Source organism: Acanthaster planci, linkage group LG01 (genome assembly GCF_054643075.1).
Source record: "Acanthaster planci isolate LZ-2023a linkage group LG01, COTS_SCS, whole genome shotgun sequence".
Lineage (NCBI taxonomy): Eukaryota > Metazoa > Echinodermata > Asteroidea > Valvatida > Acanthasteridae > Acanthaster > Acanthaster planci.
The window spans coordinates 39,893,145-39,907,731 of NC_141777.1; the positions used below are offsets into that span (position 1 = coordinate 39,893,145).

Sequence of the window (14,587 nt, forward strand, 5' to 3'; positions counted from 1 at the left end):
ACGACACTTGCACAATTACGTGTATAAAAGGCATTAGTGCGACAACCAGCACATGAACCAGAAGGTGGGTGTATTCCTCTCATTTGCACTACACTTTCTGGTTCAAATGATGTCATGCTGTTCATGTGGATATACTTTGCCTTATTTTTCAGCTGTATCTGGGAGAACCTCTGTTCTTTGCTGTTACCAAGGAAGAGCTGCTTCAGAAGATGATTGCCGTGCTTGGTCCACTCCCTGTCCAAATCTTCCAAAGGGGAAAGTTCTACTCTGAGTTTGAGCATTTCATTGGCAAACCACAGACGAAGCTAGGTAAGGTTGATAGAAGGCATTGCTGGGATAGGTACAAGGGACACTTGATGCTGAACTCACAGTCAGTGTCGTGAGTCAAGTGTACTCAGGTATAAGTGTGGACATAATTTTTTATTGGCAAGCCACAGACTGTTCCAGGAAAGTGAAAACTTTCCGATTTTAGAAACCTGTTTTGAATGCACAGAAGGTGTTATTTCCTAAGTTTCCTTCGCCTGTCAGACACTACCAGTACTTCGCCTGAACTGGGAAAGATGAAATTCTAAATGTGAATGCTAAATCCACAGCCTCACTTCAGTGCAGTGTTTTGCTTTAAAGGTCCAGTCCATCCTTTGTCATTTGTGCAGTAATGGTTCTTTGAGGCAACAGAACTACTCAAAATCTACAGAAGGGTGCCCAAGAACTATATGTAACCTGATGAGTTTTAGCTCTGTGAATATTGTGTACTCTGAGAAAAACTGTATTCTAGAACATTCTAGCATCCTAAATTCTCTTAGTCTTAATACATGTATTCTAGGATTTCAATTTAAGATAAAAAGTTGATGAATCTTGTTTTGAATTGTGCCTGAATTCAGCATCTGGGACACATTTCCATGTACGTTAGAATGCAGCAACGTAATGTCTTGCACTTAACCAGTGAATCATAGTGACCACACGTGTGTGTGGAGTTTTAACACTTGAGCACACTTCTAATGGTATTTTGCCCAAACTGATATGGCCTTCTTTCATAATTTCTTCAAAATGACAGCTTGCCAGAAAGAATAATTTCACATAGAGTTTAGTCCCATAACCATCTTTAAACCAAGTATTTTTGTCAACAATAATTTGGTCAATTACTTTTTGGATAACTGCAAATGATGAAATGTACCTTCAAGTTTCTGTATAGCAACAAATACTCACTTGTATGAGTAAACCAGGGCGTATTTACAACACTGCTTGTAAGAACAGATCTGTTTTATGGTGGCAGGAGTCGGTTATATTGGACCTTCAACATTGCTTTCTTTGGTTGGCCAATTTTGGGCTGTAACAGTGTGAAATTACCATAGTATGATCTTTGAAAATGAAATCTTATTGATCTGAGCTATTTTACCCTAAAAATTTCCAGGTTTTTTTGTGACTTACCCTCTTGCTTTGAACTCATTTCTCAACTGCACTTTTTCATTCTTCAACACCTTTGAGCTGAAATGTGATTGTTACACACTAATGAGGCAATTTTGCCACTGAAAAAATGTATTCTTAGCGTTGATCAGCCATGTAGCATAGAAGGGTCAGGATATGCCGTGCATACTCCAGCAGCTGATTAATTTAACAGATTTTGCTGTGTCTGTACAAATTCTGTGGACAAAAATGAGGAGCATTCAATAGCCACAGACTACATGGTGCACGTAGGACTTGTTGATATTAAAAAGAAACAATAGGGCAGTTGGCATTAGGTATACACTGCACTCAGACAGTACATGTACCTTGATCAGGCATCTAAAAGTACTGTAGCTGTAGTTTAGAAACCCAGGTAATGTTGCTTGTACTTCTTCGATATCAAGGAATGCCTCACACGTTCTCAACCATAAACACTTTAAAAATGACTCTTGCCACTTTTAGAAGCTAAGATTTAGAGCTAATGGGCCATTACTGCCCATAGGTCCATGTACATAAAAGGTAATTGCCTGGAAATATATATAGTAGGCATTAAGATTCAACGTGAATTATTGATACTTAATGACAGCAGTGACTTAGCCATGAAAAGACCCTTTCATCTTGGCATCGTGCTTTGCTTTTGAACCAGCTCAAATTGAAAATTTGGGAAAATTGAAAACTTAAATAAAACTAGGTTATTTTCAGTATTAATATTGATGTTTGATTCAAAGCATTCTGTTCAATGACTGATGCCTACGTATCTTTACACTTAACAAATTGATAGTGCAATATATTTTTTTTCACTTAACGGGGTCATTATATCTGGATGAATTCTAAGAACCTAACCCCAAAAGCTACATTAGCACCAATTTGCAGCACTTCACCCTAATTCCTGAAAGCATTGCCCCTCATTTTTAAAGACATGGATGATGGACTCTGTGCGTGGCACAACCATCACACCTGAGCCCCTTGCTTTTAGTTTAACAATGATGCTTGGCTAACACCGTTGGACATAAATCTGTAAGAGGAGAAGGGTTAGGGCTGCTCAATGGCAAAAGTAATCACTCAATGCCTGCCCACCATTAAGATGATAAATGACAGCCTTTTTACAATAATCAGTTTACTGAATGAAAAACTGGATGCCCTAGTGTCCTCTCAAAGATAACTCGTAGTTGTTGACTTCTAGACTGGAGGACATGTGGTCTTACTTTTGAAAGAAAAGAAATCACAATGTCATCACCTTAAGTTGACTGCATTTATATCTTGGATGATGATTTGGAATCACATGTTTTATATATGACAAGTGTTCAGGACTTACTTGTGCACGTACTCGTGGAGAAAAATTGTCTTGCAATGGAGAAATATGCTGAAATGAGTGAATTTAGTGTCATCTGCAGGTACTTCCCTGGGGTGACATATTATGTACATATAGGTAGCCAGTGGAGGTACCCACTAGAGATACCAGTTTGTTGTGGGTTATGCTGCCTGCACCTGGTTATATGTGTGTTATTTTAATGTGATAAATCCTGCCAGGTCTTACTCATTCACTTGAAATGTAGTCCTGTACACCCCATTCCAGATTGGTAAAGGTAATAGAGTACACTCACAATACCCGGCATGTCCTATACTGCCATTCTGCATACAGCCTGTAATTTGTGACAAACGTCTGTCATAAAAACTACCTCTGAGTATCCATGGATGCCTCTAATGGAGATACATGTAGATTCATTACACAATTAGTGTCAACTATGAGGAGGTCTGTGATGTGGTGTAACAGCTATGAGAGAGATCTCTTAGAGTATTTATGCATGTTTAATGAGTATCTACCCATCCATGTATGGGTGTAGTTGATATACCCATGATATCAATGAGCGACAGTGGTTACATCAATACAACCTATTAGATATTCTTGTGCGATTAGAATAAAAATACACCAGGTAAAATTTCCGCAGTCCAACCCACATTTCCAACCCACAAGTATAACAAAATCTACATGTACATGTGTTTTGCTATTTGGAGTTTTTTGTTTCGTCGTCAAGCTGAAAGACATAACCTCTTGGATTTACCACTTATTGCTGGAGAGGAGGACTTTCTACATAAATCCTGCTCAGAATGTGTACATGTATACATAGAGTTGCTGGTGCAATTGCAGAGGGAGTTGTGTGAGACTTTTATATCCACCTTGCTTTTGATAAACTACCTCTAATGGAGATAATAAATTTCCCTTTGGAAATGCTGGCTGGACTTAACCATCTGGCTTATGTTTTGTGTGTAAAACTAATGGAAATTAAAAAGTGTTTGGATCTTTTACACCGCAAAGACATATATTAGGAAAGGTTTCTGTGAACTTTTTGAACAACGAAGGAGATACCACTATCGAATATTTGTACTTGGTGCATCATTTTTCACAACTCCCATGCTAAAATTCCACTGTTTTCAGTTTTCTTTAAACTAAAAATATATTCCTGTGTCTTTTTAGTTGTTGTTATTGCCAGAATTTTCACTTCTTGTCAGTTCCATAATTGCTCAATTTCATTCAATTTGTCATCTTTCTTCCCTGTTGATTTTTACAGAGACACAAAGCAAGCTATTCCGTCGGCTTGGAGAACTACATGATTACAACTTTGGTAGTTTCATTCTGTCTATCCTGCAATACAACCCTAGTAGGTGACACACTGATTGATACTCATGGATTGCTTATCATGACTTGCTATTGGCATAATATAATTGACACTATGAAGTCTGCATAAGTACATGTAGAACCCCATCAGCCAAAACATTGCTCAGTTTGATGGCAAATGTCATCTTGGTGATTTTGTAGTCTAGTTCAGAGATACAACACAAGGCTACCACAGCTTACTTTGGCAAAAGCATTGTCTTCTGTGGTTTTGCACACATTTGCCCACAGCTTGACCCAAAGTGAAAAGTCTTTTCTGGATGAAACTGGATTGAAAATATTTCTGAGAAAAGTTTGCTTACTGACCTACTGTTAGTTACAATTCACACACAAAAAAGCAAATTTAAAACAGCCATTTATCTATACAATTCTGGTGTAATTTAGTGCTTAAATAGTTGTAACGATTTCTTCCTGAGAGAATACACTTTAGGTCATAAATATGCACATCTACATCAGTATAAAAATGCACAAAAGTGCTGGAAATTGCAAAATGAAGTTTAAAATTAAGGTTCTGTGGGACACCAAAGTGCATTCTAGGGACTGCATTATAAAATTAACATTGCATGGACCCTTAACCCTAACCCTCCTCAATCCTCCAACAGGTGAAGGATTGAGGAGGGTTAGGGTTAATCTTAAGGTGATTAGGTTTTGTTGAGCTCTTTCTTGCCTTACTTTTCTCTTTGGGTCTTGGGAGACATACGCCTTTTGGCGACAGTTTACTTTTAAACTTTTATGTTCTCCTGGCCAGCCCGCTGTGTCTTGTGATTGTCTTGTTGCATGTTCAATTGCCCCAAATAAATATTCTTTGTATTCCTATTATTATTATTATTATTATTAAATATTGATGGAGCAATAGTAATCTCCATATGTGCACAAAAATCAGTGCAAAATGGATGTACATGGACATGTAAAACCCACATTTATCAAACTTCAAAACGTGTAGTTGTCTACTGCAATTTACCCTGTACTGTACAGGAGCAATTATTTGTACTTGAGAAAAATCACATTAAGCATTTTGAGAAAATCCATGTCTCCTTAATGAGAACTAAGGGATTCAATAGTTGATGATTCATGGACCTATTCTCTCCTGAGTACAAGTTCTTTTATCTCAGTTCTATGTAATCTTTTTACATCTCAAAAGTCTTTGGCTTGCCCTGCATGTAAGTATCTGATGTATTTATTTGATTTATTTATCCAGGGTTTGCCCAAACAGTTTCCTAAAACTGGTTCCATTGCGGGCCCTGCAAACACTCTTAATAATGTTACATATACACATGTACAGTAAAAACAAAACTTTGACATTAGACACTTTTACAATTTTAATAACAATAATAATATTTATTTTGGCAATAGAACATAGAACAAGACAATCCCAAGATGCAGCGGGCCGCCCAGGAGAATATAAAAGTTTTTTAAAAATCTGTCGCTAAAGGCGTACGTCTCCCAGAATTTTATACAGTTAAATGATTTGTTGTATCATTGATTCATTATAGTTTTGGTAAAGTGAAGAAATCTCTTAATCAATTTTTTTTCCCTAGGTGAGCGAATCTCTGTTAGTGATGCATTCCTTCATCCATTTCTTGCTCCAGAAGTTGCTGCTAGATTTCTCTTACCTCCCAGCTCTAACGGTAATTAACAGCTGTCATATTTTACACGACAATCATTTCTGATACTTGGCTTTCTGCCTGTTGTCTTATTCATGTGTTATAGTGCCACCATGTAGACCAGATTGTTAAGCAACTGGCCAGATAGAACATTTCAGATGAGAGCCAGTAACAAGTGTTGTATACATGGACCACATATCATTCCAGGAAGTACCTGTAATCTGGTTTTATGAAGTCAAACTTGTTTATGTACAACAAATTTGTGATATGCATAGTTGCAGGAAATTTTTGTCTAAGTTGCTGTATTTTTCATCTCTTCTGTTAGCATGCCCATCCACATATAAGAAATTCAACATTCCTGCAAGCGTCTACACATTATCTCCAGTTATCTCTTCTGAAGTAGCTACTGACCATCTCAAGAGTGTGGATCTACTTCGACGAGGGACTACATCCATCCAGGCAGAGCCAATCCAAACCAGGAGACCCAAACGTGCTGTTGCAGAAGTGGCACCATTTGCTCCCAAGGATACTCAAACCCTACACAATGACTTGGACAAGGTTGCTACCGTGGCATTTTCAAACTCATCAGCCACCAAAGTTGCCAGTCAAAGTCATGGTCAGTATGCAGTGGAGCCATCATTGCAGGAATGTATAGGCAAACAAGAACAGCCTGAATGGTGTAATCCATCAGTAGGTTTAGATATGAAGGCAACTAACCAGGAAAGATTTGGCTGCAGTTCAAACAATAAATTGTTTGGTTCAAAGTCAAATAGCATTGCCTTTACCAATTCAGGAGACCTGCAGACTGTGTTGGAAAATTCACCCACTGTTGAGAAGAGATACAAGGATGGAAATGTTAACAATAAAACAGGCATTGAACTCGGCAAGATTAATGTAACAGTGCAGCCTTCACTGACGTCAGATGAAAAGTTGAAAGATCCTCTTGTTCTCAGTAATGTTATGAGTAACTCTCCATCTAGCAAAAAAGAAATTGGGACCCTGGTATCTCATATTGAAAAGACAATCAAAGCAGAGTGCCAGCAGCTTGAAGGGCTCACTCATATGCCAGAAGAGGCCAGATTTAAGCATCTTAAGGAGATGAAAATGGAAGCTCTCAAAGAAGACTTGGAAAAATCTTTGGAACCGAAACCAGAAAGTAGCATGTGGTACCAGTTGCTCTATCATGACACAGAAAACAGCAAGACTGAATTGATGGATATCACTGAGCCTTCTCAAAATACCAACCATCATAGAACTCCAACAAAGACCAAAGCAATGGTACTATCCACCTCGTCTAATCCACAAGATGTTGTCAGTGATAGCTTGAATCTGCTGACTCCTATAAACTATTCACAATCTCCAGAGTGCTCCACACAAGAGCTGAAGAAAGATGTTGATGAGGCTACAGTTCATCAGATATCCAAAATATTAAAGAGGCAATCACAGGATCTGTCTCCTCGTAACACAACATTAAAGAGTGAGAAGGTATCAGCAAGCCTTGGGTCAAAAAAGAAAAGCCCAAAGCAAGATATTTTATTGGCAAAGAAATCCAAGCAGCAAACAGAAACCACGCTCCTTTCTGAGCCAATGTTAAATGCAAGTATCAAGAACCATGAAATTCCAAGACATACTGAGATAAGCAAAAGTTGCCTAGATGAGCCAAATCTCTCTAAAGATGTCACAATAAATACCACTACTACTGAACGAAAAGCCACCATGGATTTCAATCCATCAAAAAGCTTGAAATTAAGCCAAGGGCCAACCTTCAAGCTGAATCCACTGTCGCGGATAAGAAGGAGCAAAGCTCGGGCCCAGGAGAGAATCAAAGCCAGACATGATTTTATAAGCCAAGAACCCTTCCACTGGTGGGAGTTGAACTCAGGAACACAGAGCAAAGAAGACAATCATGATGCTGCTGAGGTTATTTGGCAAAGAGATGGTAATGATAAAGGCCATCGAGCTGAGAGTAAAGAGGTATTACCAATCAAACTTGTGAAAGATTGTCAGCCTTCATGCCAGATTACCACCAGTCTATCATGCTTTAATATTCCACAGAAATTAGAAAGTAAGACTCTTTCCAGAAATACGAAAGAACTGAAACATTCTAAGGGGAAGCTCATAACAAAAGATACATGGAAGTTCAAGAATCCAGCTCGGTCACGAGGAGGTGTGCCTCAGACATCATTACAGTCTCAAAAATTGAAAAAGACTCTCTCAGATGCTGACTTGAAATCAAAAAGAGTTAAACAAAATCTGGGGAATCCATGTTCTGGCAAATTACACCATCACAGAGAGATTAAAATCATTTCACAGGTACAAGATCCTGCTGAGAAGCCGAGAATGTTACAAAAAAAGAAATCAGGAGTTACCAGGAATATTATCACATCTCCAGCTAAATCAGGGTCAAATCACCACACAGACACTTCTGAACATGAAGTCAAACCAAAACATGACGTTAGTAAAAGTGGACATAGCCCTGATAAAGGTGAAATCTCAAGGAGTAAAGAAAGTCGGAGATCAGGTGTAAGAAAGAAAAGAAAACTGGAGCATCCACTCAGTAATTATGAGGAGGCTACATTAACAAGGAATGTCCCTATAAAATCATCACCACTTGAAAATGCTAGTGTTAGAATCACACCAACCATCCAGGCAGACTCACTTGTGGAAGTTAAAAACATCAGACCAAAAGATGATAGAAGTGGAACTTGTCAGGAAGAGGTAAGCCATATTTCTTTATCAAACCCAAGGTAGGTTAGTCTTAACATTTTATTCAACATATGATTTAAGCAAAAACACATTAGTAATGCTCATATTCTAAGGAAATCAAAAATCAGACAGGACTATTTCTTAAGGAATTGAGGATGGTGCTATTTTGAATGCGGTGACAACTTTACCCAGCTTACTTGCAAGCTGTTTGTACCTGATTCAAATGATAAATAAGAAATTTAAGTACGATTTAAATTCTGTTATTAAGAAAACATCTTTGAAGCTTCATTTCATTGAAAGCTTGTATGATTTGTACTTCATGTATCTACATTTATATAAATGTTCTTTGCATAATTGAGTACAGAATTTGATGCCAGATCACAAATTTGGCAATCAGTTGACTCAGGACATTCCACAAAAGTCAAAAGGTGTGGTCATTACATCTACAATGTACTCGGCAATAAAGTTTTAACCACTTGCTGCCAGGGAACCCTACTTCGAGCACCATGGGTTTATACGCAGAGCCAGGGTGCCTGAAATGGGACAAAAGAGCTGGTCTGTGTAATAAAAGACGGTACTCGGAACAAAAGACCTGCTGCTTGGAATTGCCATCATTTTTTGGCTTGCATTTTTTGAAGGTAATCCGTCACTATTTTTAATCAATATACCACTGTTTTGGGCATAGCGCCCCGTGAATTAGCACTGCGGACAAAAGTGCTCCAGGGCCCTCTCATCATTGATGAGCGACACAGCACCGCTGCATGCTAATCCAGCTGCGTTTGAAAAGATGCCACTCGTGTTCATTGGGAACAAAGGAAATTACGCAACACCTCACAATTCTGGGCTCTCTTTACAGGGCAGCAGGCCTGGCTGAAATACTCAGGAATCAGTGGAGGTTGCCCGTCAGATTAGAGTAGCCACCAAACAGTCATTCATGTGGGTGTAAATGTCCATTAAATGAAATTATGAATTTTTGAAGAATTTTGAAAACTGAAAATCTTGAAAGTCTCCCTTATGTGCACACTGCATTTTTAAAAGCACCCGGTAGCAAGTGGTTAAAAAGAGACAAGAAAGAACTGTCGATCACCCCTGTGTCTGATATTACCAGCAATCTATTTTGCAGGAATGAAATCATTGACATACAGTTTACTTTGTAAGATGGTGAGGGTTTTGTGTAGATTCTCTTATGCGTGTATTGCCATCTATTACTGCAGCAGTCACATCAGAAGCTTAATCTAAACCCTGGGAATGAGTCTGAAAAGGATGCTAATGGTCCAGCAAGTTCATCACCTTCCAATTCAGAAGAGGATGATGTAAGAATTTATCACCCTGTAGTCCATCTCCATGGATATCCTCCGAGAGCCTGGACTTGTCTGTGTTGTTGATCCTTAGTCCTCAAGCTTTTTGTCAGAATTCATTTTACTTACATTTGCCACAATTTTGTGTCACCACTGCATGCGTGCATGATATTTTGAATTGAATTTAGCATCCAGTGTGTATTGTTCTCTAGCTTTGTTGCACCTAACCAATTCAATTTGGAAGTGAGCTTGATCACCTACAACCCTGTGAATTGTTAAGCTATTTTTTTCTGCACCGTGATTTTCTCAAATACATTTCATTATTTTTTACCATCACAAAATGATGCACCACAGTAAATTTCTCAAGGTGATCCCTTAAACATCATAATATCCTCAAGACAACCAGACTGGGGGGGAACAGACATGTTGGGAAAATAAAAGATCAGATCAACAAATTGGCCCTGATTTCTTCCTGATGTTTCAGTATGTAAAACATAAAGGTTGTCATCAGGATGATCAGGTGTTAAATGTCAATGGTGTGATGTATACATCTCTGTAATTGTTCCCAGGCCAGACTGTTTAGAAATGAAGTAAACACTGTCTAAATATCGGTCAATCAGACTGGACCATGCTGACCGCCGAGGGTCTTAAATGTACATCTGATTGCATAGAAAAGTGCATGAGGAGTATTGGATAAAAGCTGGAGATGTTTGGTTTATGCTGATCACACTGATGGGTTAGGACTGGTGGTCCACATGCAGTATGTAGGTGATTGTTGCTGGCATAAATGAATACTTCCTGTGACATCAAAAAAAGTAGAAAACCAATAAATGTACATCAACAGGTTGGTGCCATAATTTGAAAAATTAATTAATTTGATGTAGTTTTTGTGGAGATGAGATAATCATTTGCTTTGGTTGTCTGATTGGAAACCTAGTAATTTTAATATGCAGAGTTGCTCCTAAATTGTTGTAGCGTGGTTTTATTTCCTACATGTAAATTACGTATTTGGGCTGGTTAGTTGAGTTGGTTGATTTTTTTCTTTCTGTACATAGGAGGTACTTCTACTGTGAATGGTATGCCATTGAGCAGAGGACAGTGAATGGTGTTCAACTTGCAGTCCATTCTGGAACTCCATTGTATGACATGAGAGATCAAATGTGATAGCAATAAGTGTGAACAGTGTGACCACTGTTAACTCAGTGTATATCATGTTGCTCACATTGGTGAACATGCAAGAATCGCTGAGAGGTTTTTAGTGTTGTATCCATTCTGTTTTAGGTTTCCCTGTTACATAGAAGCTACGGAAAAAAACAAGTACATTGAAGACTTGAACGCACACTTGACATTTGACACATTCAGTTCAGATGCGAGCAGATCTGACGAAATATGTCAAAACGTTTTCAGTACATTGTTTAAAGTTTGCTTTAAAAAGAGTAAACTAAACTTTCATTTTGATGTATCAATCCATCTGGCATCCTGAAGAAAAAAGACTTGTGGGTGAAAAATGAAAAATATCCCCCCTGCAAGGTTCTTTTGAAGATATGTTAATTAATCAAAAGTGGCTCTTGTAACTAGTGACTCACTTTGTTGGGTTGGGTCACATATTTTTTCCGTAGTTTGATGGACTGCTCATATGTACAATGGTTGCTGTGAGGACCAACAACAGTGTGGGGACTCTTAAAAGTCCTCACAGTTGCTACAAAGTTTTCTAATAGAAATTTTCTCCAGGAAATTCCAGTCATCATGGCTCATGTGTCATTATTGTAAAGGAAGTACATTCCTTTTGCTCTGGTAAGCATGATACCTGAAGCAGTGTATGCACAGTTGATAGCCAATAAAACCATGCGACTATTGTCACCTCACATGGTATATCTAAGAGTGTCAAATCCACATTGTCAAAGTAGATCTTGGATGACTGCTTGCAATGACTGCATTTATTGCTTGATACTTGGACATCTTGAGGCAAGTTTCAAGTAACTTCATTCAAGTGTAGGATAGTTGGATAATGTATTCAACTACATGTAGTTGCAACTTGACTGTGGTTCCAATGCCAGTTCTCGGTAGCCCAGTTTTAGACAGGGAACCTTTGACATGAAAACTTGGTGGCAAGATGGCATGAAATGGCAAGGACCACAAAAGCATTGAGAAATGTGACTAATTGAAAATTGTGACCGGTGACTTTCAATTTGGCAGCACTGGTTCGACTGGGACCTTTACATTGTCAAGAGAAGCTTGACTACCTGGTCTAACCAGAGCTTAGAGTGGCTAACATGGGTTCATAAACAGGTCTTACTCAACCTTGACAGATGGAAAATCATAGAAATCTGTCCTAGAGAGCAGCTTACTAAAATGAAGTATTTTAAGAAATGACATTTTCAGCATTTTAAGGTGATGATGGAAAGCCTTAAAGAAGAAATAAACTTGATTTTGTGCCTTAATTTAGTGTGTATTTATGCAACAAAATTTTTGTAAATGGTTTTTATTTGTAAATATGATTGCAATCAAATTGAAGGATCTAATGCCCATTTTTCAGGATTTCACATTTGATATTGAAATACATGCACAAATAGTTCACTTTCAAAGGCTTTAGTTGTCAAACTACTTCTAGTCAAAACACCCGATAAAAGCCTCTGTAAGTCTGTATGCATGTGAGTGCCCCCCCCCGATGGTGCTTGTATTTTAAACCATTCCAGAATAGTCTTGCTTGCAATTGAAATTAAGTCAATTAATTTTTGCAAGTACATGTTTCACAACAGTAGTTTAAAAGAAATATTGTCCCGCTGCTTATTTCATGTGCCTGGAAGGAAACCTTGTATATTTGTGATGTACTAGGATTTGAAGCAAGTGAAAATAGAGGGTTTGAGCCATACAGCTATATTAAATTACTAGAGTGCCAATTTCCAGTTCTCCGTGGAGAAATTTTCAAGCTGTCCTGGGTGCAGACATTTTGAATCCATGTGCGTGCTTGTAGAACATTTGAAATTATCGAATTATGTACTGTAAATGCAGTGCGCATTGGGTACTGCTAAAATCCAATTTAAAAAGTCACAGCAGAATATCTGCAGCACGTACGTGCATGCATTTGTGTTGTTTATGCAGAGCAAAGTGAAATGCTCATTTACTGATTGTGCATTTAGTTTTTTGTATATCGACTTTGTTAATGTATCATTTTAGAATACAGACTTAGATATCCAAATAGCCATACAAAACTTGTTCAAAATTTTGTGTGTTTCATAGGTTTGTGTACAAACATGGATGCACCCAGCAGGCATTTCTTAGTACACGAGTCAGCGCTCTAGTTTTTATTCTATGGTTTGAGCTTACATCTTTTTGAGCTTACATCTGGAAACCTAAAATTTTGAGCTTACATCTGGAAACCTAAAATTTTGTGTGTTTCATAGGTTTGTGTACAAACATGGATGCACCCAGCAGGCATTTCTTAGTACACGAGTCAGCGCTCTAGTTTTTATTCTATGGTTTGAGCTTACATCTGGAAACCTAAAAATCACAAAACGGCAAAGGTTCTTGTGGAAACACGAACCCATCTTGCATAAAAATCCATTTTTTAAAAAAATCTGAGATATTGAAACTTGTTTCTTTTATTCTTATACATTTTATTTTTACTAGTTATATTGAACCCTAGGCTTTAAATGGTTTTTGTAGATAGGTGCATGAAAATCTGTCAACTAAAATCTTGTGCCATTTGTACTGTAAAGCATTTGGACGTTGTCAATTATACCCAGCAAGAAATGAGACCGAGGGGTACCCCCCCAACATGTCCAATCCCTATACACATTCCAGACTATTGTTACTTAACACATCCCCCAAGATGTCTGAAAGGAATTCCCCAGATTCCTGCGAGACAGTGATCAACACAAAGCAGGGGGGGGTTCTCTCCGTCTCATACCTTGCTGCATATGTTGTCAATGTACTGTGAGACAGTATTGACTAATCTAAGGAGAAACTATTACAGTGGTGGTGCTGCACTCCCATGCATGGTTCTAAGCTAGATGCATATATGCATTTGGCAATTCATGACATCCTGTTGGTGAAAGAGGCATGTAATACATGTACATGCATACGAGTGTTGAGCCACCACAGCCATAGTTGCCAAATTACACTATAAAGTACAAAAAAATTACAGAAATTAAAAACCTATTCTAGCTCTTTTTTCAATTTGCCAAATGTTCACATTCCTCAATAGAAGCCAAAAGTGACCTTTAACACTTGTAGAAACAATTTAAAAATTATTTTATCAGTTTCCTTTTTGCAATTCAAAGAAACCTTTTCCAGGTGGTCACTTTGTTCCCACCACATGTACTCGATGAAATAATATGGAACAAATATTAACAAGTAAGGATGGAACTACTCGTGTACTTGCAGCCATCATATATCCCTAATGTAACTAATTATCTGTTAATACAGGAAGAGCCATTTCATTAATAGATTGAAAATGTGACTGGAAAAAAGTGACTGGTCAGAGTAAATGAGTTAGGTCTAATTGTAGCCATGCAGCACGGTGTAATTTAATCAGGGTACTTTTTTTATGATACAATCTCTTCTTACTGAAAAATTTTGCCTGAAAAATCATATCCATTCACATGTTGGTACTTACATGTATCTGTTGGATCAACTGAAAATGGGCCACCCTCAGTTTGATTCCAAGATGAAAGTGACAAATCAATCAAGATCCACACTTTATACGTACATGTATGAGCAACATTGTGTAAACAGTTTGCTTCTTATGAAATGCAATAAATTACTTGAATGAGGTACAGCTGCATAGTTGTTGGTCAGTGGCTTATTCATAAAGTTGTCAGTGTTTCCCCCTTGAAATGTAAATTAGTACAAAGGAATTA

The 14,587-nt window shown here is 37.9% G+C and overlaps 1 protein-coding gene across 8 annotated transcripts in view; it reads left to right on the forward strand.

Annotated features, from left to right (window-relative positions):
* LOC110980534 (uncharacterized) overlaps positions 1 to 14,513 on the forward strand; it is a 140,298-nt gene extending 125,785 nt beyond the window's left edge. For 5 of the 8 annotated variants that reach the window (XM_087146439.1, XM_087146443.1, XM_087146465.1 and 2 more), the window contains 5 exons: positions 153 to 309; positions 4,014 to 4,103; positions 5,656 to 5,745; positions 6,047 to 8,439; positions 9,642 to 14,513. In XM_087146439.1, the coding sequence (XP_087002565.1) occupies positions 153 to 309; positions 4,014 to 4,103; positions 5,656 to 5,745; positions 6,047 to 8,439; positions 9,642 to 9,812 (2,901 nt within the window). In that variant the 3' untranslated portion in view covers positions 9,813 to 14,513. The remainder of the gene's footprint in view (positions 1 to 152; positions 310 to 4,013; positions 4,104 to 5,655; positions 5,746 to 6,046; positions 8,440 to 9,641) is intronic. The other 3 variants (XM_087146461.1, XM_022237320.2, XM_087146451.1) reach the window with 3 other exon arrangements.
* The last annotated feature ends 74 nt before the right edge of the window (positions 14,514 to 14,587 follow it).